Below are 23,718 nucleotides of genomic sequence, written 5' to 3'. Positions count from 1 at the left end.
GGAGCACATCCCGCAGCACTGCCCCGCAGACTACCCTTGCAAGTCTATCTTTGGAAAAGCAGAAAAGACTCACTTAATTCCCACTGGAAAGATGATGCTGGGCTTTTCTTCTATTTTTTCCCCTCACTCTCACTAATATCCTCACTCTTTTTTTTCCAAAAATGGTTAAAATTTATTTCCCTGTGCCAGACAACTTTTTTTTTCTGCTCAGCTACTTTCTGCATTTTGGGTTGTTTAGTGGCACCGTTCTCAAGATTGAATCCATCTGTTCGCTATCCGCTAAGGGTGCTCCGGGCTCTCAGCAGAATGTCAAGTGTGCCATGGGAAACGAGCACGAGCATCGGTTAGGCTGAAACGAGGATCAGGATTTCGTTTCGTTCCCATTCCATGGGATGCCTGGTTTAAACCACATAGTAGAAAAGTAAAAATAAAGCAGTGAAATGGATTTGAAAAAACAGTGACCGCTACTAAAAAAAAATCCCCTAACTACAGCCCCTGCCAAGCATATAAATTGCAGGAATTATATTTTTCCAGTCATTTTCAAGGAATAATTTCTAATAGAGATGATGTTTTTATTGGCTGGAGTTCTCCTTTCTTTTCTTAACAAATAAAATAAAAATGAAATAATCTTGCGGGTGAATTTATTGTGCCTGGAAGCGAAGAGCTAATAGCGCTGGCTTGAACCCAGTAAAACGCCCAGGCTTTGCAGGGATAACTGGCCAGGCTGTTTCTCATCGGTCCCTGCTTCCCTTGGGCTGCGACTGAACACCAGGCTCGTCTCTTCTGACCCAGCCATAATTCATATCTGCTCGGCCTCCTCTTGCGACCGCCACTGAGCCGAAAACCCTGCTCCCACCGGTGGTGCGGTGGCTGGGGGAGCGTCGCTGTCCCAGCGCTGGGGACGGCAGGGACGGGGCTGAGAGGGACCTGCTGCCGGCTGGGATGTGGTGGACGTCCGAGGGAATCCCCCGGCTAAGCTGTTGCATCCCCACAGATGAAAGACTAGAAATATAACTCTGTTATTACCGGAAACAGCAAAAATACAACAAAATAGAGGGTTGTCGCTATCCCTTCTCCACAGACCCTGGATTATAGCAGTCTGAAACAGTAAAAGTACCGATGTTAAAAGTGGATGGAGTTAGTGTCTCATAAACAAGTCTGTGATTATTTCCCTCCAGGAACCGAGATATTTCTAAGAATACTAATCCTGCCCTGGCACTTGTTCAAGACACTGGTAGTGTTGTAAGACCAGCCTAGCCGCTCGTCAAGCTGGGCAACTCAACTCCAAACATGGGTTGAGCTCTTTGGATTTAAACTCACATGCTGTTAACAAAAAATTGAGGATTTTCTATCGCCTGTCTTTTGAAAAAAATTTAAAAATCGAAGTGGCAAGTGTAGCAGAAGACAGCCTAAAAGGCTTGCTTCAAGGCTTCAGTATCAGACTCTTAAGGAAGAAAAACACAAGCTGGACCCAGATCAAAATTTCACCTAGACCTGGAGGTGTTCAGATCCCTAGGCCTTGGTTTAATAGGCATATAAATCCTCAAATTCCCCTGGCTTCTGCTCTCAGCCCAGCTGAATCCCAGCTTGCGAGTCCCACTATTTCAAGGGAGAGCAACGAAGGGCTTCATGGATTTAAACAACTTCGGCGCGAGCCAGATCCTCGCCCCAGCCTGAAAACTCGGTGGGGTTCTGAGCTGAGCACGTGCCAGCATCCCTCTGCTCCTCCTTGTCCCAGTGAGGCCACGGAGCCACCGCGCTCAAAATCCCAAAGGAAACCTTTGTGTTGTGCTTTCGGGCTGGTCCGAAACCCTGGTAACAAAACCTCATTAAGAAAACAAAGCTCCAGAGGGTTTCATGGTCCCTTTTAGCATCTTGTTTCTTTTTGTCTTGTTTTTAACTTCTAATGATGTCACTGTCGAATTTACAGACTTTTTTTTTTTTTTTAAAGAAAAATCCTGAAGAATTTGAGCTCAGAGAGAAACTTCAAAGACTCCTGAGTGTAAACATCCATCTGTTCCCTTGCATGTTCATCTGAGGTACTGGAACCAAAACCCTTCCGGAGGAGTTTGTTTTGCTGTCCCTAGATGTGCCGACATGATGGGCAATTAATCTAGGCAGGATGTTCAGTGAGGACTGGTGGGGCTGTGTCATTCAAATGTGCTTTTAAAAAGAACAGGAAATGTACTTTTTCTGCAAGAAACCTCTGTGAGCTCCATACAATGCTGATTCATCTTGAATTGAGCGGATTTTGGTTAAAAAAACGATGAAAGCGCTCTCTGACCAAGAGCTTATGGGTCAGGCTTAAAGGGAGTGCAGGGACAGGTGACATTATAGTGGAGGTCTGCTACAGGCCACCCAACCAGGAAGATGAAGCAGATGAGGTAGACAGATAGGAGCAGCCTCACGTTCACAAGCCCCGGTCCTCCTGAGGGACTTCAACCACCCCAATATCTCTTGAAGGGACAACACAGCAGGGCATAAGCAACCCAAGAGGTTCCTGGAATACATTGATAACTTCTCCTGATCAGTGGATCAGGAATTGGCTGGATGGTCACACTCAAAGAGTCACAGTCAACAGCTCGATGTCGGAGTGGCGAGCAGTGACAAGTGGTGTTCCTCAGGGGTCACTATTGGGACTGGTGCTGTTTAACTCTTTGTCAGCAACGCGGACAGTGGCATTGGGTGCGCCCTCAGCCAGTTTGCCGATGACACCAAGCTGGGTGGTGTGGTTGACGCGCTGGAGGGAAGGGAGGCCACCCGGAGGGACCTTGACAGGCTGAAAAGGCGGGTCTGTGCGAACCTCATGAAGTTCAACAAGGCCAAGTGCAAGGTCCTGGGTCAGGGCAATCCCAAGCTGGGTGAAGAGTGGATTGAGGGCAACCCTGCAGAGCAGGACTTGGGGTTGTGGGTAGATGAAAAACTGAATAGGAGCCAGAAATGTGCGCTCGCAGCCCGGAAAGCCAATCACATCCTGGGCTGCATCAAAAGCAGTGTGGCCAGCAGGTCGAGGGAGGGGATTCTCCCCCTCTGCTCTGGTGAGACCCCACCTGCAGTGCTGCGTCCAGCTCTGGGGCCCCTGCACAAGACAGACACGGACCTGGTGGAGGGAGTCCAGAGGAAGGCCACAAAAGTGATGAGAGGACTGGAGCACCTCCTCTATGAGGACAGGCTGAGAGAGTTGGGGTTGATCATCCTGGAGAAGGCTCCGGGGAGACCTTATAGTGGCCTTGCAGTGCTGAAAGGGGGCTGCAGGAGAGGTGGGGAGGGACTCTACTAGTGAGTGTAGTGATCGGACAAGGGGTAACGGTTTCAAACTGAAAAAGGGTAGATTTAGATGAGATACAAGGAAGAAATTCTTCACTATGAGGGTGGTGAGACACTGGCACAGGCTGCCCAGAGAACCTGTGGCTGCCCCCTCCCTGGCACTGTTCAAGGCCAAGTTGGATGGGGCTTGGAGCAACCTGCTCTAGTGGAAGGTGTCCCTGCCCATGGCAGGGGGGTTCGAACTAGATGGTCTTTCAGGTCCTTTCCAACCCAAACCATTCTGAGTCTATGAAATCAGCACCTCGCAAACGATTGCTCAGCAGATGGCTGATTCTAGCAGGATATTATTTCAACTTGTTGGTTTGTCTTTCAAACTGGATTTAGAAGACAAGCAGCTGAAGCCACTAGAAAATGGATTTAGGGGCCGCTTGAACTTTCTGTCATGGATGAACCCAATTTTGTTCTACATGACGGCAAACCCTCTGTGGTATTTTACCCGCCACGGAGGCTGCTGCACTTCTAATCCTGAACACAAAGAAATGGAAAGACCTTAAATAGCTGAGAGGGAAAAAACGAACCCATCCAGGGCAAGAAGATTCTTCTTAAAACTGACCTTTCCCCTTTCTTCACAGGAACTTTGTTATCTACTTTGTACTAAGAGCACGCTGGAGAACAGCCACAAAAATTTGCCCCCCCCCAGGTATAAAATCTACTCCCTTGCCCTTTACTAACACTGATAATCGCAATAAATGATCTCTAACTTGCCATTAAAAATTAAAATAAATGATCTCAGCAGCAGGAGGGTAGGCTACTGAAAGGCTTAGCACGCGGAGAGCCAGCTGGGGTGGCTTGAACCTCCTGGTTTTCCCAGGGGGTTGAGCCAGGCAGAGCCCGAGCCGCAGCTGGCCAGCCCGGCAGCGCGGCGGACGAAGGTGTGACTTACTTGGGACCCTGTTAATGGCTCGTAGCGGCCGAAGTACCCGGACGGTGCGGATCGCGGACAAGCTCACGTTGTGTCCGTCCAGAGAATACTCCATCATGCTGCAAGACAAAGAGGAAAGGCGTCAGGGGGTGGGACGCCCAGTCTTTGGGCATGAGGGTGCTGGGGCTGTCGCTGCCTGCTCTGGGAGCCAAAGCCCAGGCTTGCAAAACCACCTACTCCACGTTTGCAGCTCATAATGTGCATCATGCTGTCAACAGGGGATATAAAGGATGTTTCAGCCTCTAAAAGACTGCAACTACCCACACGAGCAGCGACGGTGCAGGGGCCGGCAGGCAGATGAGCTCCTGGGCTAACGGGCTGCAGGCACGGGTAACACATCAGAAAGCAGGACTTGGCACAAAAAAGGAGCTGCAAAGTCAGGGCCACAAAAACCGAGGCAGAGGGGGAGCCCCCAACTATCTGCTCGGCTCCCGCGGCCGTGCTGCTCTCCCTTTCCATTAGCTTATTGCACTCCGGCCGGCGGCACATCCGCGGCCTTCCTGGGGAGATGACAGCTCCATGCAGCTCAAAGTCAGTAAGATGTTTCTGGTATTACACCCCCTACTAGCACCCCAGCGTATTTTCACGCCAGCTTATCTCTCCCCCTATGACAAAGAAGTGAATAACCAAGCCGACAAACGACGTTAAAGTCGTTTGCTTTCCATTTTATTATTAAGAATAGGGAACATTTTCTTTTTCATGCTCTGTCTCCATTTCACATAAACATTTCTCTCCCAGGCTGGGAAGAACATTAAGTTAAGTCAGTTTTCTTGCTCTTTTATAGAAATGAGTGGCAAATGTGTGTAGTGTTGTTTTTTTAATGGGGTTATGGCTAGTTAGCATGGCTGTAATTACAATTTATGAGTTCGACTACAGGGAAGCACTTGTAAATATGTCACAAATCTCTCACCACGCCTGTTCAAATAATATAACGGCATCAAAAGCAACCCTGTGAGTAAGCTGTTGGATCCCATAGAGAACGAGCTTTTGTTTTGTCCTTTTTTTTTTTTAAATAAACAAACAGATATGGAAGGAGGAAGGCAAACACGAGCTGAACTGTTGCAACCAGGCGCTCCAGAAGCTTCAGTGGAAAGAGAAATTTTCAGTTGAAGCATCCTGCAGCCAGGATGCACCAAAACCATTACGTGCCATCAGCCGAGCAGCTGAATGGATTTCAGGCAACAGCAGAGGGAGGTTTGGTTTCGGGCCAGCCTTGCTCAGGCACGTCATTGCCCATGTGCCCATGCTCTGCTCTGCCGGAGCACTTTGTATTTGATGCCTTGCCCTCCTCTACAAAGTTTAATTGGGAATATCTACATGTTCTGATGTTTGCTTCTCTTTTGTCTTTGTCCTGAAGCTGACTGGTGTAACCCCACGATATCACTGGCATTGCACTGGGGTGACTTTGACCCACGAGCCTTAATTTGCCGTGCAGAGGCCCTGGTGATTTCGAGCTGGTCTTAGTGATAACCTTCCAGAGATATTTTTTTTTTTCTGAAGTAGTTAGCGAGTCTTTATAAATCCAAACCACCTTAATCCTTGTACGTAGAAACCGAGCTGAACATGATGAATAGCTTTAAAACTCAGCACAGCATGAAAACAGGTTTTAAATCTAACGTGTGTTCATTAGGCAGCGGGAGCAGAGCATGGGAAGGAGCTTGGAGCCGCACAGAGGACCACACAGCGGGAAAGCCGTCGGAAATGCCCGTTCACGCCTGCGTCCAGGGGCCTGGAGCCAGCACCAGGTGTCTGCTCTAAACAGACCTTGCAGGAATAGACAAAGCATTGTTTAACGTCCCTGAAGGGAACGGCGCTGAAGCCTGAATCTGTGCGCTGGCGTGGTCCCAACACTGCACACTCAGAATTTATCGGGTGGCTGAGTAAGTGGATTTTAGTGTAACTGATACAGGTTTTGAACTACTAATAGCATGTAAGAGGAGTATGAAATGCTCCAGTGGGAGCTGGTTTTGTACTCCAGAGAGCACATGCAACGATTAGCGTGTGAAAAGGTCAACTCCTGGGGCCTGACTTTTACTTGACCCTTGGAGTTTCAATGGGGCTGATAAAAGATGAATAACCCAGGATTTGGCCTAAGAAACAGATTTTCTGACCCTGATACTTTGGACTTCTGTGATACTCCGTTTAGGATCTGAAAGTAAGTCTCAGGGGGAATCTACATTGCCCACCAAAGCTGACATGAAACACTTGATGGATTCCACATTGGACCTTCTATAAGCAGGTCCTTCATGAAAAAGTCAAAAGGTTCTTTGTCAAGGCCAAGCTTGGGGTCCTGTTGTTGTACCACTCTTGAAAATCAAGAATACCCTGGAAATGCCCGACAGAAACCTCCTGGAGCTGGAATTTTTGGGTATGCAGGGACCAGAGGTCTGGGTGCACTGGCACTTGGTAGGTGATTCCCTACAGCCTCTGGGTACTGAAAAAAGAAAAAAAAAATAGGTACAAGCCTTTGTGATGTCTTCTACCATGAACAGTTTCCAGTCCTTCAGCTGTCAAGTTAAAGATGCCCAAAGCATATCATACGAGCCTGCAACGTCTCCAGGGACTGGATGCACGAGAAACCTCTCTGGTTTCAGCTCTTGTGGACAAGATTTTTGATGCTCGGGAAATACTTTCAACTTGGCTGCTGGACAGACTGAAAGGTTGTAAGCTCCGTTCGGTCTGAAATTTTCCAGGGTACATTTCTCAAGCGAGCAAAACATGAAAGGGCTTTCAGTGCTGGAACAAACTTCAGACACAATCTGTTGCTAGAGGCAGAAGATATGTTTATTTTGTAGTTTCCCTGCTTACCCTCCGCTCTCTTTGGTATACTGGCTAGTAAGCCAAATCAGCGTATTTGAGGAGACTGAATGGGACAAACAAAGCAGGCAGCACTGCCTCGTGCTTGTTTCCCTTCTTATCAGAAAAAGCCTCATATTAATATCATCACATCCACCCGCTTGCTGGAAAAAACCAACTCTTGTTACTCCAGTAGTGTACTCCCTGCTAAAACCACCTCCCCTTTCAGGAGCAGACACTGAATAGTGCTGGTGAGAGAGCTGAAAAACCCCCAACCCATCGCCCAGCTTTTCCTTGCCGTGCACCAGTGTTACTGGCCAGCCCAGCTCCCAGCCCAGCCTCTCTTCTGAGAGATAATGTCGCAGGTATGGCTCGAATACACCAAACTCCTCTGGAAACGGCCCAGGATCAGCCAGAGAAGGGGCTGTTCCTCTTCTCATCTTCAGCCTCAGCAACAGCAGACTGGCAGCAGGGCTTCCCGTTGGGGTGTCCTGATGCTTAGGCTGTTTTCATTCTTCTCAAACATATGCAAGCCACAGAGGGTGGGGAAATGCCCTGGAAAACTACCAAATTGACTCACCAGCCACCTTCCCCCTTGTCCCAGGTGCTACGTGAACAAAGATCCTGGTGCCAAACCTGACTCGGAGGCACGAGCGGAGGGCTCAGCCTTTCTGCCTGCACGTGCTATTTTATTCTCCTGTTTTGCTGGGATGATCTGTGTGATGATGTGGGGAACCTCTGCTTGCCCACCAGGAGAGCTCATCCTGCAGGTTCAGCGCGGGGAAACACTGTCAGCGTGGTTATGGATGGCAGATTTCTGATCCTGAGCTCCCCCTGCAACCACAGCCTTGCTCTTCCCCTACTACTTCTGGCTTAAACGCTGAAGCAGCTTTGGAAAGAAAAAATAAACTGCTTCTTTTATTGTCCCTGCTGTTCCTTCCTGGGCTGTAACCACACATGGGTTCAAAGGAAGCTCTGCTCAGGAGAGCTCATGTTTTATTCAAAGCAGTAAGGCCATTCCTAATTGTATTCCAGACAAATAACATCGAGCAAAACAAAACTCCATTAACGCAGTGAAGATTGTACATCACTAATGTAAGGCTAAAAATGCCCCAACATATTACAGGAGTGTTCTAATTAACCCCAGGCTGGTCATTATAAACCCAGGAACTCAGAAATAAGGCAGAGCTCTGTAATTAAAGCAGTCTATCCCTTTCTAGGCTATACTAAGCAGGTAAGAGAGCCTGAGGTTTCTAAAATCCATTTATTTATAGAAAAAAGTTTTAAACTTGCCAAGCTTGTAGTCCACTCAGTTTTTCCCTATGTGCATGAGGGAACTGGTGTCAAAAGCACCCAGATCTTCCCCATATCTGTTTAATAACACACCCTGCACAAATAAGCAGCTGCAGGAGATGGTATTTAAACGTAAACCACGAGAAGTTTACAGGAGGCATTTGCATGCACTTGTAATTTGGGTCAACTTCTGGCCAGCTTCTTCCACTGGGATTTCAACCTTCTGAACTAGATTTTTGGTCTAGATTCTCCTTGTTTGGCCAATTTCTGCCTCTCTGCCTCACTCTAATGGTGTCACATAGCAGGAATGGGGCTGAGCTGCTGTGTGCTTCTTCCATCCGTTCTGGAGACAGCAGTCTTAACCTCGAGCGCTGGACATACTGGCAAGGACTAGATCAGCAGGCACTTGATTTGACAGAGATGACACTGGTGAAAGGATTGCTACTGAAAACCTGACAGCTTTTGCCCCGACATTCATACTCCACCCCGTAATCCGGCGTGGTTGCCAGAGGTGAAACCAAATGAGACTTCTGAGACTTTGCCTCGGCTTGAGCCTGGCAGCTTTCACAAGACGTTATGAAAACCAGCCAGGCCAACCTACAGATTTGGCTCTCTGGGGTTTTCTTGCTTTCACCGCGAAGTGCAAATTTATGAGGTTTTGTTACTGACCCCGCCATCACGATGAAGAAGTCCAGGCGATTCCACGTATCTCCAAGGTAACACTTCTGCCCGAAGATCCCCAGAGCCACCATCTTGATGACCATCTCCACCGCAAAGAAAGCGAAAATGAAGTCGTCAAATGCCTGGAGACCAGTAAAAGATTATTACAGTCAGTTCTGCCGTGCTCTCTCATCAGGGAAAGGGAAGGCAGAGGCACTCTGCATGCCCTGGCAGACGCTGCAAGGCAAAGCACCAAAGTGCCACCTACCGAACTCAAAAATTAAACCTGCAATACCTGATGGGTGATGGCAACCCCTGAGCATCATTCCTGGGTCAGTCTACTGCCTGAGAAGCAGTAGCAGCTTCCCTTAAGCTACTACAAAGATACAAGCACATCACTGTTGTACAGGCTGGATATTTTTCTTGGCATTTAAAGCCTATACATTCAACAGCAGCTTGTGTGGTTTGGTCCATGAGGTTTCAGCTACTTGCTGTTGAAGCTGCCTTTCCAGACTGGGCAGCTCATACCTCCTAGAAAGAATTAGTCCCATCTAACACAGGGGGATGAGCTTCACCTCTGTTACCTCCACATACACCCAAAGGGACCAGGTTCCTACCTACAGACCCAGTCACAGCTGGGAGTGAATGTGCACATGAAGCAGAGGCTGAAGCAGTAACTCTAAGGGCAGTTCTGGTGCACACGAGGAATGATTAGAGCGGTTCCTCGTGGTGCACAGGCTCAGGGCATCCCACTGGCAAGCCTTTGTGCCCAGCACAGGAGCCTCTTGAAGGTCAAAATTTTGTGTTTTAGATTACTGTGAAAACCAGAAGAGAAAAAGAAAGGCGTGCAAATTAATCCAGTGCTGCCCGATAGAACATGCCTCAGCTTTTACTTGAAGAATGACTTCTGCAGGGTAGTGAGGATTTGGACAACTGTGATTTCTCCAGCCTTCCTGGAGACTACAGGTACATGCAGGAAATGTGGCTGTACTTGAAGATACCATGAAATGGACTCTGTCGTAAATACTCTTCTACACATTGCCTGTAACCCCAAACATCAGGAGATACAGGTTGCTTTTAAATCATGTGCAGAGGCTTTGTTGTTTTGAATGACAGACTTGATAAAGCACAGGAACTTCTTGATCTACAGACATGACTGCTGCCGTCCAAACCACTCTCTGAATGACCATACTGTTTGGCATCGCGCCCCTGGCGCTCCCATACTGAGGCCTGAGAGGATTAATGGTAAAATTAACACAGCATTCACATGGAAGCCAAGTTCCCACTGCGTGTCCATGTACCTCTGCGTGGCTGTGTGTGAGCACCATCTTCTGCGGCTGTTGGCTTTATCAACCAACCTTTCCCTTGATGAACTACACAGAAGTTTTGCTCCATTTTTTCAGTTCATTTAATAACTGGCACGCAAACGCCTCCATAACGAAGTTCAGGCTTTTCTACCTCATGTTCTGGCTTCCATTCCCTCCTGCAAGCCGTGACAGGGTGAGGGATAACGATGGCTTTACTTGCAGCCCTTTTCTGCCTGCAAATCCTTCAGGATAATACTTTGGGTTTTGCAAATATACTCAATATGTTGTAATCATTCAGCTGGTATTAGAAACCAAATTCAGCGCCTGGGCTCCTCGCAGACTGTATGTGTGTCTGTTCTGGGAAGAACCGTCCACGCAAGCCGCGCGATTGCAACCCGATTAAATTATGCAAAAAAGGAAGCAAATAACGAGCATTCCATAACGTCACCTCATCCAGGCAGGATTCCTTTTGTCTGCTGGGACATTTTGACAGGGACGGGCATCATCCAGAGTCCCACGTGGGTGAATACATACAGGAAAACTGCAGGTACCTTTCAGGAGAGACTGGACGCTTTCTGATGGGCTCTCTGGGGGCAGCTTAGCCCACAGCTGCCTGCAGTGTGACATTTTCTGGTGAAGGAGATGGACTAGCTACCTCTGGATGCTGCTTCACACCAACCCAGAGCCTGACTCTCTGAGACGATCCCTATGCTGGATGCCTCTGGTGGCAACAGCTTCACCAAAATTGATCTCATTCCATAACAAACCTCTAACGGCTTCTCAATTCATCTGGTTTACTTGGCTCTGCATTTGTAAGACCCTCTTTTAAGGTTGAAAGAGGGCTTGATGATAATCTCTGCTATTCCTGGCACGTGCAGGCAGTTCTGGACCAACCTTTGGAAGAGGCAGGGGAGGCTGGTTGGAAGGATCCCACTGGCCTTCTTGTACGGCTGAAACGCTCAAAGGGGAGTAAAGGAGCAGGATTCAAACGAGCCAAGCGTGTCGGTAGTCCCTGCCTAGGTTGATGTCATGCATTAGAAACAAGGGAAGTTGATTCCAAGCCGGAGAACTGAGTTGCTGCAGGAAGCCCAGCGCCAAGGTGCAGCCCACACACCAGATGCTGTCGGGATGTGCTTCCAAAACGAATCCTACGGGCATATGGCAGCGAGGGGATTGCCAGGAGGCAGCGAGGGATGAAGTGACAAGTGTGACGCCCCACTAAGCTTGGAGTGGCCAGGAAGGGTCTGTGAGCTCTGTACAGGTATGCATCGCCCAAAGGTCCGTTATCCTGGCACTGGGCAATGCTGCATGTCAGCTGGTGGGCTCGGCTGCGGAGGAGAGCAGGCACGGGGCCGTCCCGTGCTTTTTGGTTCACGAAGAAGGGAAGGAAATGGCAAAGTCACCGGTGCCATATTGCACAGGCCAGACTGCAGCCATCCAAGAGATGCCGGCAGTGAGCTGGCTGGGGTGGAACCGACCGACTGCGAGCAAGAGGTTCCCTGCAGCATTGGCCATCCTGTAATTAAAAACTGTTCCACACCTCCAGTGGGAGCTGGATGCCCTGTTTCGAGCCCCCCTACCCTTAATAAATGTGTAGAGAAAGGATCTCGCTGGGGTAAGTCCAAATCACTCAGCTTTTGGGTCTCACCTAAGGCCATGGCAGCAGGTCTCCTTGGAGGCTTTGCATGCTGAAGTGTGGCTTATTGGAAAAACAATCCCTATAGGAAGGGCTTTCATGCCTGGATCCTGGGGAAAAGGAACAGGATCGGGGTCCCAGCTCCCAGCATGGCCACCCCCGTGCACCCCACACATCCCAGGCAAGCGGGGCAGCATGGGATCCTTACCTCCAGGATGGTGCACCGCTCCGACTGGCACTCCACGTCCTCACAGGGCTGGAACATGCCCAGGGTGACGCAGTTCAGGAGGATGACCAGCATGCTGACGTGCTCGAACCAGGTGAGAGAAGGGTGTTAAGGAAAGCACACGCTTCAGTGGCCACCGGGAGGGGGAAAGCTGAGGCGCCGTGCTGTTTACACGTCCAAAAGCCTTCACTCCTCGCACAAGCAAAGAAGAAAACACCAGCAAACATCCCAGATTTGTTAAGGTTTGAAGGGTTTGGCAACTGAGGAAAGGGCCTTGGAAAGGGCACTCCTGTTGAGATGAAGGGACAAAGGATGCCTTTCACCTCCTACACAGCAGCAAAACCAGACAAGTGCAATGAGGTGCACGGTTACGCTTCCCATCTCAAGTGCCCCGAACTCCATCTTCTTCTGCTCTTCATCCATGCCCAGGGGCAACAGAAAGCACAGCCACCTCTGTCCTCCTCCCACAGCCACTTTCATCTCCAGATCTCACAGAGTTTTAGCAGTGAATCACCCCATGTCCCCTAGCATTAACTCTTCCACTACCAAGCTAAAGAAAGCAAGACAACGATGAATTAATTCAGGCATCATCACCACCAGAAACCCAGCTTGTGCCCCATTCTTTGCTCCAGCCAGTGAGGTTGCTCTCCTTGTTTCCATCTAGAGTCATGGGAATGGGTGCTGAGCGCAGGTTATCTTATTCCCACCTGGTTTCTAAGTCTCAAGGAGCCACAGTGTGCATTTTGAGCTGTGCATCATGACCAAGGATGAAGGCAAAAGTAAGCCAAGCTGGTGACACAAGTTGGTAGGGCCAAGATGGTGGCATGTTGGGATACAGGATGTTGGTCAGGAGCCAGAGTGCTTAGCACAGGCTTCAAAAGGGAAGGAAAGGGTTCAGGGTTGGATGTCTCCTGGCACCAAAAAAAAAAAAGACCATATTCTCTTACAGGACCCACCAGTGCTCAACTGCACTAACATTAATAGTTTCAAAGTAGTAAGTGGTGATTTGCATGAGTGCAAAATAAGCCCAGAGTTTATGATTACTGCTGCTGGTATGACTATTAAAAATAATAAAAAAAGGTTTGGGGGAACTAAACGAGAGTTTCACAAATTAATCATGAATGAGAGAACTGTTCTTAGGAAAATAATTGGAAACATCTGTTTATGAATAAACCTTTATGCTTTCAAACACACAAGTCTATGTGAGCAATGGATCACGGAGCAAGAAGAGCATAGACATTGTCTTATTTCTGATAACAACAATTCTCCTGCTTTGGAAACCTGAACAAAAAAAAAAAGCCCCTACCATCTTTACCCCTGCTGCTTTGAGAATTATTTTATCTGTCATTTTATCAGTTCAGCATAAGATTTATCTCCGCATAAGATTAGGCAAGTGCAGGGCAGCAGTTTCAAACTACTTTTGCACACATATTCTCATTTATTCAGATTAAAAGACAAAAGAGAAATCAATGGGGTCAGGTCCTGCATCTTCCCTAAAACCTGAACTCAACATAGTTTTTGTTCTAAAGAGGGCCTTCATTTGAAAATTCAGAGCTAGGAGCACCTTGGAGCCCATGCTGGGGACCAAACATGTCAGACTTGGAAACCCACTTGTCTGAAATGGAAATGCATGAAATCAAATAAACAAGTGAAATAAAAACCCAGATCACCCCGTCAGCGAGGCAGGAGGAGCTGGAGCAGGCGAAGCTCCTGGCCACAGCCCCAGAGGACTTGTACATCGCTGAAATACCAACGCCAGTTTATTTTCATTTCCTCCTCCTTTCGATGACTTCTTTCTGATTTTTTGACATCTTTAGGGGCTGTTTGGATCCCCTTCCCTTTCACCTAATTAGAAACAGAGCGGTAATCCTGCTCCATCAAGAAAACAGCCTGCATCGGACCCAAACAAAGCCCAATCCGTGGCCATATCCTACTTACAGTATTTGCATTGCTTGACGGGATTCACGTGGAACTCCCTATAAAGAGGGCTCCTGCGCTATTCCCACGGTGTCTGCGGTTGCCTTCACTTCACTTATTACACTTGCAGATTTTTTTTGTTTCCTTTAAAGTAAAAATATGAAAGCATGTGGGCTTTGAACTGTGAAAAAAGGTGTAACTATGCTGATGAATTAGGTCTCCTGCTTCCCCCAGAGGAAGGGAGCACACTGGCCCTGTCCCTGGTTGCTCCAGCCTTGCTCGTCCGCCCTGCCCTGGGACACCGACCCTGGGCTCGTGGCGGCTCCATCCCCTGCTGCTCCAGCAATAGGGAAGCGTACAGCCTAGGCTTTTCCCCACCACAAGATGATAAGGCTTTTGAATCCACCATCCACCAAGGGCTGCTGGCTGTGCTACTGTTCCCCATCCTGCTCTCTACTGCCTGAGCCCTTGTTTCTAGCAGAACCGACCAAGAATTAGATTTTGTTTTCCATTAGAAAGCACGGATTTGTCGAAAGTGAATCGTTGGTGTGGGCCAGTTTGGATGGCAACATTCAGTGTGGACCAGTGTGGACCAGGATGGCAACAGTCAATGAAGACAGACTTTTCCGCATAAAATGTGGAAAAGTCTGTCCCCAGAGAGGCAGAGGCACAGCCCATCACTGAAGGGAGTCCTCTGGAGTACAGGGAAACCTTGATGGATGCCGGGATCTCCCACATCCTGGGGGCTTCTGGCTTCTGGGTCGGTGCCTTTTGCTGCTCACATCACTCTTATCATGATACAAAATGGCAAACATTCCAAAAAGAAAATTTTCTGAGCAGAAAACCCGTCTTTCCTCTGGATCTGGCATCTGCCCTGATTCTTGATTTCCATGGAGCGACTGAAGCCTGAGGCTGAACAAGTTTGCAGGGTAAAGCCAGCATTCTGCTGAGCTACCCCAGACCTTTGTGCAGGCGCTTTGCTCATCAGATCTCTAAAAAACTTCTTTCTTTCTTTCTTCTAAAGGATCCAATTGTGGGTTTTATGGTTAAACTATCACCTGCATGAGAAGAATTGTCAGTGGAGTTGAAACGAGTGCCCTGATTCCTTAAAGACAGGCAGAGCCACCACTGTCCCCTGACAATCTAACACCAAAGCTGAATTCAGTGTCTTTCAGGATGCCAGAAGAGTTGTCTTCATTTTCTAACAGGAGAAAAGAAAGGCTTTCCCTTAGCTTTGTGGTCACAGATGTTTAGAGGCTGTCAGCGTAGTCAGCAAGGGTCAGTCACAGCCGCCAGATGGAAAACAGCAACGCTGCCGCTCGTAGAAAGAAGAGACAACGGAAAGCTTGTGTTGTCTTGAAGAAAAGGCTGAAAAGATGGAAGAAAACCCACTGCAGGGAACAGTTTCGCTTTGGCTGGAGAACGGACTGGAGGAGGAAAGAGGAAGCCGCTGCTCAGGGCTCAGATGTTTCCCGGGGATGTTCCCGTCCTCCCTCATCCCCAAACCCTTCCTGAGCGGCCGCGGCTGGAGGGGTCTGAGCTGAAAGGTCCTGTCCCTGCTCAGCCCCTCCAGCCCACCTTCTCCTCCTGTGCCTGCAGCTCCCTCAAAGGCATTAAGCTCCTGCCCTATTTCTTTTCACATCAGATTAATGACAGTGAAATCCCTAATTCGAAAGCGGGATTACCCCGAGTGCTCTGCCCTAACGGGACTAATCCTCCTTCTCTCCGGTGCACAGATATTCCAGCGAATTTCAGTTCAGTCCCCACTTCTTTGCTGCTGGCTCTGGAGGAGCCCTAAAAGCTGTGATTTAACCCCCGGATGGCTGCTTTTCCAGAGCTCCCAGCTCCCCCAAAGCCATCCGCCCTTCAGCAGCCACGTGGAGATGCCCCAAAGCAACCCCCCTGGGCAGCAGGAGGTGATGCTGCTTTGCAGGGTGGGATTATAGAGGGCAACTTCTCACAGCATCCTTCCCACCCAGCCTGGGCCAGTTTGAAACACTCATGAAGAAAGCAAAGCCCCATCCTGATAATGATGGGAAAACACCCCGAAAAGAAAAAGAAAGAGGAAAAGGTGAAAAAAAAGTCCGCAAGCAGCCCAACATCGAGCTTGTACCAGCACAAATAGCAAAGATGTGGCTGGAGACAGAAGTCCCAAGGCACAGAACAGCCTCATGGGTGACCCTGCAGCATTGTCACACACCCTGCCCGGCTTCTTCTGCAAGGAGGAGGTCAGGGAAGGTGAGGGATGGTAACACCAAACTCAGCCATACAGGCTCCTGCTCACACCCTGAGTGGCACCAGCGCTTGCGCTGCTGGAACTGGGACTGGCTCGGGATCCTCCTGGTCCTCCAGCAGCAGTGGTGGCTGTGACCTGCTAAAACCGTGACTGTGCAAAAACGGGTACTTCTGAGTTACCATGGAAACTGCTGCTCTCAAGGCCACCGAAGCACCACCCAGTTTAAAAGCAGCCAACTTCGCAAATAGGAGATTTGAAAAGAAAGAGATGCAAAGGGTGGATCTAGACTAACCGCTGGAGGCAAAGATAATTGCAAAAGATTCGCTTAATATTTCTTCCCCTGCCACAAATTCCAGGGTAGTGACATCTCAAGCAGATCTGGGCTGAGCTCAAATCCCCCAGACACCCTTTGGGCAGGAGCTGGGGAGCAGCAGAGCCCTGTCCACCCAGGGGGGGCCGCACAGCACTGCACTGCGGGATCCACAAGGTCTCTTACACTAAAATCTAGCCCTGAGTTTAGAAGTGGCCACACAGAAACCAGGCTCTGCCCCGAAATGTTGTTGGCCCCACCTGCTGTTAGTGCAACGGCTGATACTGGTGCTCTCCTGACCCTGATGCTCTCTGGCAGCTTCTCACAGGGTTTTACTGAAATCACCTCCAGGGAAAGCCATTGGCTTGAGGATGAAGAAGAGCTCTGGTTGCCAGAAGATGCCTCAGCACGGGCAAGACCTGCTTTTCCCGCAGACCTCTGCCGTGCCAGTTTAGCTGGTGAGGGCTTGACTTGATTTAAAAAGAGAGATGGGAATTTGAGGGCGTGTTGAAGCAGTTGCTCAGGAAAAGCTCGAGGGTGTCCAGCAGTAAAACTGACTGGCAGGAGCAGAGAGTTGAGGTTGGGTGGCCACTCGTTGGCTCCGTATCACCCAGCCACTGGTATCAGTGCCAGGGGAGGTGTTTGAGGAGCAGACCACCCAAAATAAAGCTGTGTGGGAGCTGCGTGTGTGCCCTGTCCAGAGGGAGAGCTCCTGGCACCTCCTGCCTCTGTCAGCAGCCCCTGCCCTCTGCCACCGGCAGTGGGGATTCGACACGGCTCCTCCATCACCGAGGCAGGGACACAGCAAGACTCTCATGTCCTAAGGACATTACTGATTAATTAAGGACTCCAGCTAACAAACACAGAAAAAAAAACGTCTTTAAGACTGCTGTCTGGTGGGTCCAGAGCAGAACGAGACATCAGAGTCGCTTTGCATCTTAGGATGCGGAGCGGAGCGAGGACGCCTGCGGTGGTACGGCCTTTCACAGCATCCACAATTTTTCTTCATGCAGCAAGTGTTTTCTGAAGACAAGATTGCATTTGGCCTCTGATTTAACTTCTTCTTTTCCTCTCTCTCTTTTTAAAGCAGTGCACTTGTGACCGTTTGCATGGCTGACCTCAGGCCCCAAACCGAGGAGGAGCAAAAGAACGGGGCAGACCCTGGTGTCACCACCGCACCCCCAGCCAGTGGCACTCAGACCTGCCCACGGGTTGCAAGGACGAAACCCAGAGGGAGAACTTTAACACCCTGGCAAACAGACCCTCACATTTGACTTCAGAAGGGACTTAATCCCCTTGAATTTATGGCAACGGAACAAATCCAAGCAAAAGCAGAAATAAACTGTGTCCTCACCGAGCTCACAGCGCTCATGCTGTACTTTGCGTCTATTCAGTTCAACTGGCTTAGGCATGGATCTAATGAAACTAAGACCAGCCCCAGCCAGGCCTGATGGCTCCATCTCCTCCGGAGATGGTTCGTACACCATGCTATGGACGGTTGCAGGCAGAAGAAAAGAATGACTCTGCCAAAGTGAAAAACGCCAAACCCAGCACCCCCCAGCTCCTTCCCGCCATAAGCCTTGGATTCTTGGCCCAAAGAGAAGAGTAAAACGAACTGCAATGATGCACCTTGGATCTCCGTTTCATGCATTTTAGCCACCAAAGCAATGAGGATAGTTCCTGTTTCTGGAAGACTTTCAGATCCTTACACATTTGTGCAATGCTATATGCAGATTTCTTGCCCCACAGCTCAAAGTCTAATATTTTCTTTAAAAATTTGAAGGCCCTCTTAAACACAAGAACGAAAGAAAAATAAACTGCTTGTCTCGTTAGAAAACTAGGTTTTCGCCATCTCTTTTAAAACTGCATAGGTACAGAGCAGACTGCCCTGCCTGCAACCCTGGTTTGTGTCTCGTTCACTTTGCATCAGTCATTTCCCCGCTCCAAATAATGCACAGAAACCTCCAGTGACGCGGGTACAGGTCAGGCTCAGATGTACCATAACGCAACTGGTCTCCTTCACCAGGCAGTTCAGCCACTCTGTGCCTCCCCGTTTTCAGGGAGATAATCTCCACCATCCGTCACTTTAATTCTAAAAATATTTCTGCAATAAACACAGTAAAAAAATGCCAGGACCGTATTATCGCGGTGTCGCAAGCTCCCTTGCTTTCTCCCCGTGCCTTGTGATGAAGCACATGCTGCTTCCAATTCCCAGGTCCTTCAGAGGGATCAGTCTCGGCTTCATTTAAAAGTTCCCCTCCCCAACCCCTACCCTCATTTCTAAGTGCCCACGCTGGAGAAAGGCGGGAGCCAAAAGCCTAAACACCCAGCAATTGAAAAGCAGCAAGATCATGGTGCTTACTATTTTCACATAATCTTATTATTTTTAAGCTAAGTCAGGGGATTTTGGAGACTTAACCCATTATTTTAAAGGCTGGGATTTGGCAGTACTGTGATTATTACAGTTATCGTATCTGTACATACTGCACACGATGCTGAGGAATAACACAAAGCAATAAAAGCCAAGTTATAGTTACAAGGAGAACATATGTTTACAGAAGAAGCAGCCAACTGAAGTTTCAGTTTTTATAGTCTAAGATGTGACTAATGCACTAAATATAAGCACGCACACACATATATATACACGCACACACATCTGAGAGACTGGGATTTTCAGAGCACTCTGGCTGAGCTGGGTACGTACTGCTCATCGCAGAGCAGCACGACTCGGGTGTGTAATTCCTCCTTTGCAAATTCCTCCTTTATTTACCTTTAGAAACGAGGCCGGTCAGAAACCTGAGGACCTGCCTGTAAACCATCCAACCCAGCATCTGTCCCCCCCGGCAGCAGCAAGAGCGCAACTGCCTGCAGGAGGAGAGCTTGGGGAGGCAGGAGAGGGGCTCGGTCCTCCACCCCGAGCGGTCCAGCAGACCCCGAGGCCACGAGGATGCCCACGTGCTTGGTCAGACCACAAAGCAGCCGCTGCCCGAGATGGCAACGGGGCTCCTGCAAAGCTGTGGAGCATCAAAGCGCTTGCAGCCAAAGGTGATGGGGATGTGGGGCGGGGGGGAGCAGGGTACGGGGTGGGAACGGCCGCTGCCTCGTCCCACCGAGCCCCACGGCGCTGCCACTGCGTCTCTGTGTCCATGTTCCTCTGACTGATGGATGGGTCACCCTGAAAGGTTTGGGTACGGGTGGGAAGCAGCTCCCATGTCAAAATATTGGATTAAAAGCACCTAGTGCCTGTTTTACCAGTATTTCGGGGTGCTGCCCAAATACCAGCCAGTCACAGCAATAACACTTCCCATCCCTTCACGCCACCAGTGACAAAAATAGCTTTAAAAGTCTGCAATATCCACCTCATCCTGTATGCAAAGTCACAGAAAACAGTCCAAACCCAATGATATTTGGTAAATAGGAACAGGAAAAAAAAAAATAAAAAGAAATAAAAAGAAAGAACAGAACTGGAAGAAAAATGAGTCAGAATGAAATTCCCAAGAGGCAGCGCTGGCTGGTGCTGGCATAATTTTAAGGAACATTCTTATTTTTAAAAAGTTGATTGATTAAAGCTATTTTTAGTGCCCATACTGCACTGGATCATTCGGGTTCGTTTGCTTACGAATTGTAAAACAAAATGAGGCAGCTGCACTTCAGAAATATATACCTCCCCAACAGCACCACAAACACGCAGACCAGAAGCAGTATTTCAGCCCGAAAGACACCAAGTTGGCGCATGTCTTTGGAAATGGGGCTGACTGCAGAGAATTCTTGTTTAAGAAAGGATTAGCCTGAGTTACTGGAATAATTGCATCCCACTAGTTTGCGATAAAATGACCATAACGGGTCCCCAACCCGGTACCAGCCCCAAATGGACCTTGAGCAATGGGCTGTTCTGCTGGTCTGCTGCAGGATGTGCCTTTCTCCCCCCAAAATGTGAATAATTCCCTTTGCCTTGCACAGCCAGAGAGCGGGGAGCTGATTTGGGGGCAGAGCTCCTGGATTTGGCCTCGCTAGCCGATTTTTGGCTGAAGCACGGCAGGTTGCAGCCCTGGGCATCCCAGATGGGGCCACGTGTGCTGCGGGCAGGGCATCCCAAACCTGAAAGCCTTCCCTGTCGTGATGTTCATCATCACGACGCAACGCGGGAGCCTTCCTGCAGCGCCCGAGACCTTCGCACAAACACTGCGAACCACAGACCTGCCGCGCAGCGGCCGCGTTCGGCGCCCAGGCTGCCCTTTGAACGCCTCCTCTTTGGTTTTGGCACTCTGGGCAGCTGGCAACAAGATTTGCACTGAAGGTATCTGCTCTGAAAGCCCCGAGAAGTTGGCATTTGTCCTGCCAGGGAAAAGTCGCTAGTGTGCAACCGAGCCACTGCTGCAAACGCCCAGCGGTCCTCAAATAACCCCCCCGCCTTACTGACAACCCTTGGTAATGACTGTAATGCAGAGATCAAAGCTTGTTCACAGATCAACCACGGGCAGTAAAAGGAGGCTCAATCCATCTTATTATACACCTTAAATCATTCACCTTGCTCAAGCCAATCTTTTGGAGCCATAATGAATTTAAAAGCAGTTAACTCCAAGTCCTTGTCGTGTGTCATCTGTCAGACAGCTTCATTTTCCCTGCCTGTTGTCACAGCTTTGTAAGGCTGTTACGAGACAGGCGACGCAGCGAGTCGCAGCTATTGGGGATTAAACTTCAAACCAAAAAGGATGATACAGGCACAAAAGCACCTCGCGGGGGTGCGCAGGCTCGCGCTGCCTCCCGACGCGGCTCAGTCGATGCGACGCTAATCCCCCCTGTTCTTGGGGCTTTCCAGGCGGAAAACCAGGATCCGTAAAACCCGATCGCTACCGTTGCCCTTCCCTGCCACGTGCCTCGCCAGCACAAACCCGTCCCAGCGGATCTTGTACCTCCCAAACAAGCTCAGCAGGGAAATCAAGGTGGCGTAAACCACTGGTACGCCCAAACCCACAGGAAAACCTCCTCACGTCAGCCCGCTGGCATGCATCACCCTGGAAAAATCACCTCCACTGCCTGTGTTAAATTAGTGCCTGTTAATGCCCAGAGTGATGATAGCAAATGGATTCAGCCTGTCGTTAAGGCATCCTTAACTGCTGGGAGATGCCCCGAGAGGAAACAAGGTTCTATCGATTAAAGTGACATAAATGGACTTCAGCGTGGCCATGCTGCGCCGGGCTGGCTCGGGAGCTGCCCGCTGAATTTTCATTCCTGTTACACGATGGAAAACACCACCTTGCGTGGTTTAAGTTCTGCAGCTGGGACCCAATGGCCGGACCGTGCCAGGAGTCAGGGTCAGTGTGGTTTTTCTTGCCTGTGACAACTGCCCTGAAGCCCTTGAGCGGCAGGTTCAGACCGTTCAGGAAAGCCTCTGTTCCTGCCATTTCCACCGATCTTGATAAAACCCCTCAGTAACTCAAAGGTGCTATTCCTGATTGACTGTGCACAAGAGAACTCAGAGCCAGGGATCAAGTCTCTAATTCTTCACTCAAAATAAACCCAAATGATCTCCAAACACATCACAGCCCGCTCAGCCACCGAATCCACTAAATCCACCCAAATGAGAGCGTTTTGTGCTCACTAAATTCCCAGCCATCAATAACCCAGCAAGGAGACAAGGACAGAAACTGTTTTACCTAGTCCCCTCCGCCTGCCTGACTCACTTGATTAAAATACATATAAGCACCTATCTAAGCAGTGACATGCGAGGGTGAGCAATCAGAGCAGGTAATTGCTTCAGAGAGACGGGTGCGTGGGTGAGACGCCAAACACTCGGGAAACGGGTCACGGAGGGCAGAAAGCCGCAGCCGCATCCTCGGGGGCGGCTCAGTGTCATGGCAACTCGGGGCTGCAGCTTGGCTTCCCGAAACGATGCTGCTGGGGGTGAACCCCGGGCAGGAGGTTGAGCCCTAAACATCCCCCGTGCCAGCTTTGCTCAGTGGTGGGTGATGCTGGAGGGGGCTGGGGGGAGCGGGTGGGGGAGATGCGGCTCACCATCCGCCTGCCACCGGTCCTGCCCTCGCTGGGCTCGGCTCACGCCTCGCACGAAGCGATGGGGCAGAGCTTCTGGGGTTTATTTTGCTTTCTGGTTTTTGCGTTCTGTCTGTGGGTAAGTGCAAACGTGCCCTTCCCACGGGTAGGTTTAGAGCGAATACCACCGGCCTCGTGCAGCCGGTGGGTCGGCAGGTCTGGACCAAACATGGCTTCTCCCATTTCCACCAGTATCCTAGTGAATTAGGTGCGCTGAGGAGGGAAAACAGCCTTCCCCTATGGTCTCAGTGCTGAGCAGGAGCTGTCACCCGCAGAGGACTGTGCAGGTGACACACGGCACAGCGTCCCCTGCTGAGGAAGGTCAGCGCAAAGATGAAGCTGCTCCAGGGCTGCAGTTCCCCTGGGAACCCATCGCCTCTGCATCCCATTTGCCTTTTCCCTACACGCGCCGCCAGCAAAACGCACGCCATTCCCAGCCTGCACTCAGCTAAATTGCTCCACCAGCTCGCTGCCTCAAAAGCACAACCCTTGGGAAGCCGAACTCAGCTGGAATCCTGAAAATAAAAGAGACGAGGATGACTTTGTCTTCTCTGCCTCATCTATCCAGCCAGGGAAAAAGTGCTTTACAAGAAAAAGCAAGCAAATAAATTAAAACTTTGCAGAAGCGCCGTGTGGTGGGGTAAGAAAAATCCCCTTTGTCCAGATGGGAAATAGCAGCAGAGAAAATACAGCCCTGTGTGAGTCGCCCAAACCAGGGCGGGTGTCAGGCAGAAATCACACCCCAACCTGAGCCCCCCGAGCCACCCCCCAGGCCAGAATAACCAGCATCGCCCAAGCAGGGACAGCAGGACCTCGGGCTGCGTTTGCGTTAGCAGGACGATAGCTAGTACTTCCCATGAAAATATCACTGGTGGGGATGTGGATCTCGCTCTAGGGATTATCGGATAAACTGCTCCAAATGCTCCCACAGCAGGTCCAGGGCTCTCGTGCCCGCTGGAGATCCCCTTCAAACGGAGGCTGCGAACCTCCGTGCAGCCGCGCAGGCAGACGCTGCACGGGAGGCACACGCCTCGCTC

The 23,718-nt window shown here is 49.8% G+C and overlaps 1 protein-coding gene across 4 annotated transcripts in view; it reads right to left on the bottom strand.

Annotated features, from left to right (window-relative positions):
- Nucleotides 1-23,718, bottom strand: part of CACNA1H (calcium voltage-gated channel subunit alpha1 H) — a 253,956-nt gene that overhangs the window by 114,342 nt on the left and 115,896 nt on the right. For 2 of the 4 annotated variants that reach the window (XM_086472863.1, XM_086472865.1), the window contains exons 2-4: nucleotides 12,150-12,261; nucleotides 9,008-9,141; nucleotides 4,211-4,308 (exon numbers count right to left, since the gene is read on the bottom strand). In XM_086472863.1, coding sequence (XP_086328989.1) covers nucleotides 4,211-4,308; nucleotides 9,008-9,141; nucleotides 12,150-12,261 — 344 coding nt within the window. Of the gene's footprint in view, nucleotides 1-4,210; nucleotides 4,309-9,007; nucleotides 9,142-12,149; nucleotides 12,262-23,718 lie in introns of those variants that run through there. The other 2 variants (XM_086472866.1, XM_086472867.1) reach the window with 1 other exon arrangement.

The sequence above is a fragment of the Leptosomus discolor genome, chromosome 14 (assembly GCF_034619465.1).
Source record: "Leptosomus discolor isolate bLepDis1 chromosome 14, bLepDis1.hap2, whole genome shotgun sequence".
In the NCBI taxonomy this organism is placed as follows: domain Eukaryota; kingdom Metazoa; phylum Chordata; class Aves; order Leptosomiformes; family Leptosomidae; genus Leptosomus; species Leptosomus discolor.
Note: the sequence above shows the minus strand (reverse complement) of the source record. Positions and strands in the feature narration are given on the sequence as shown.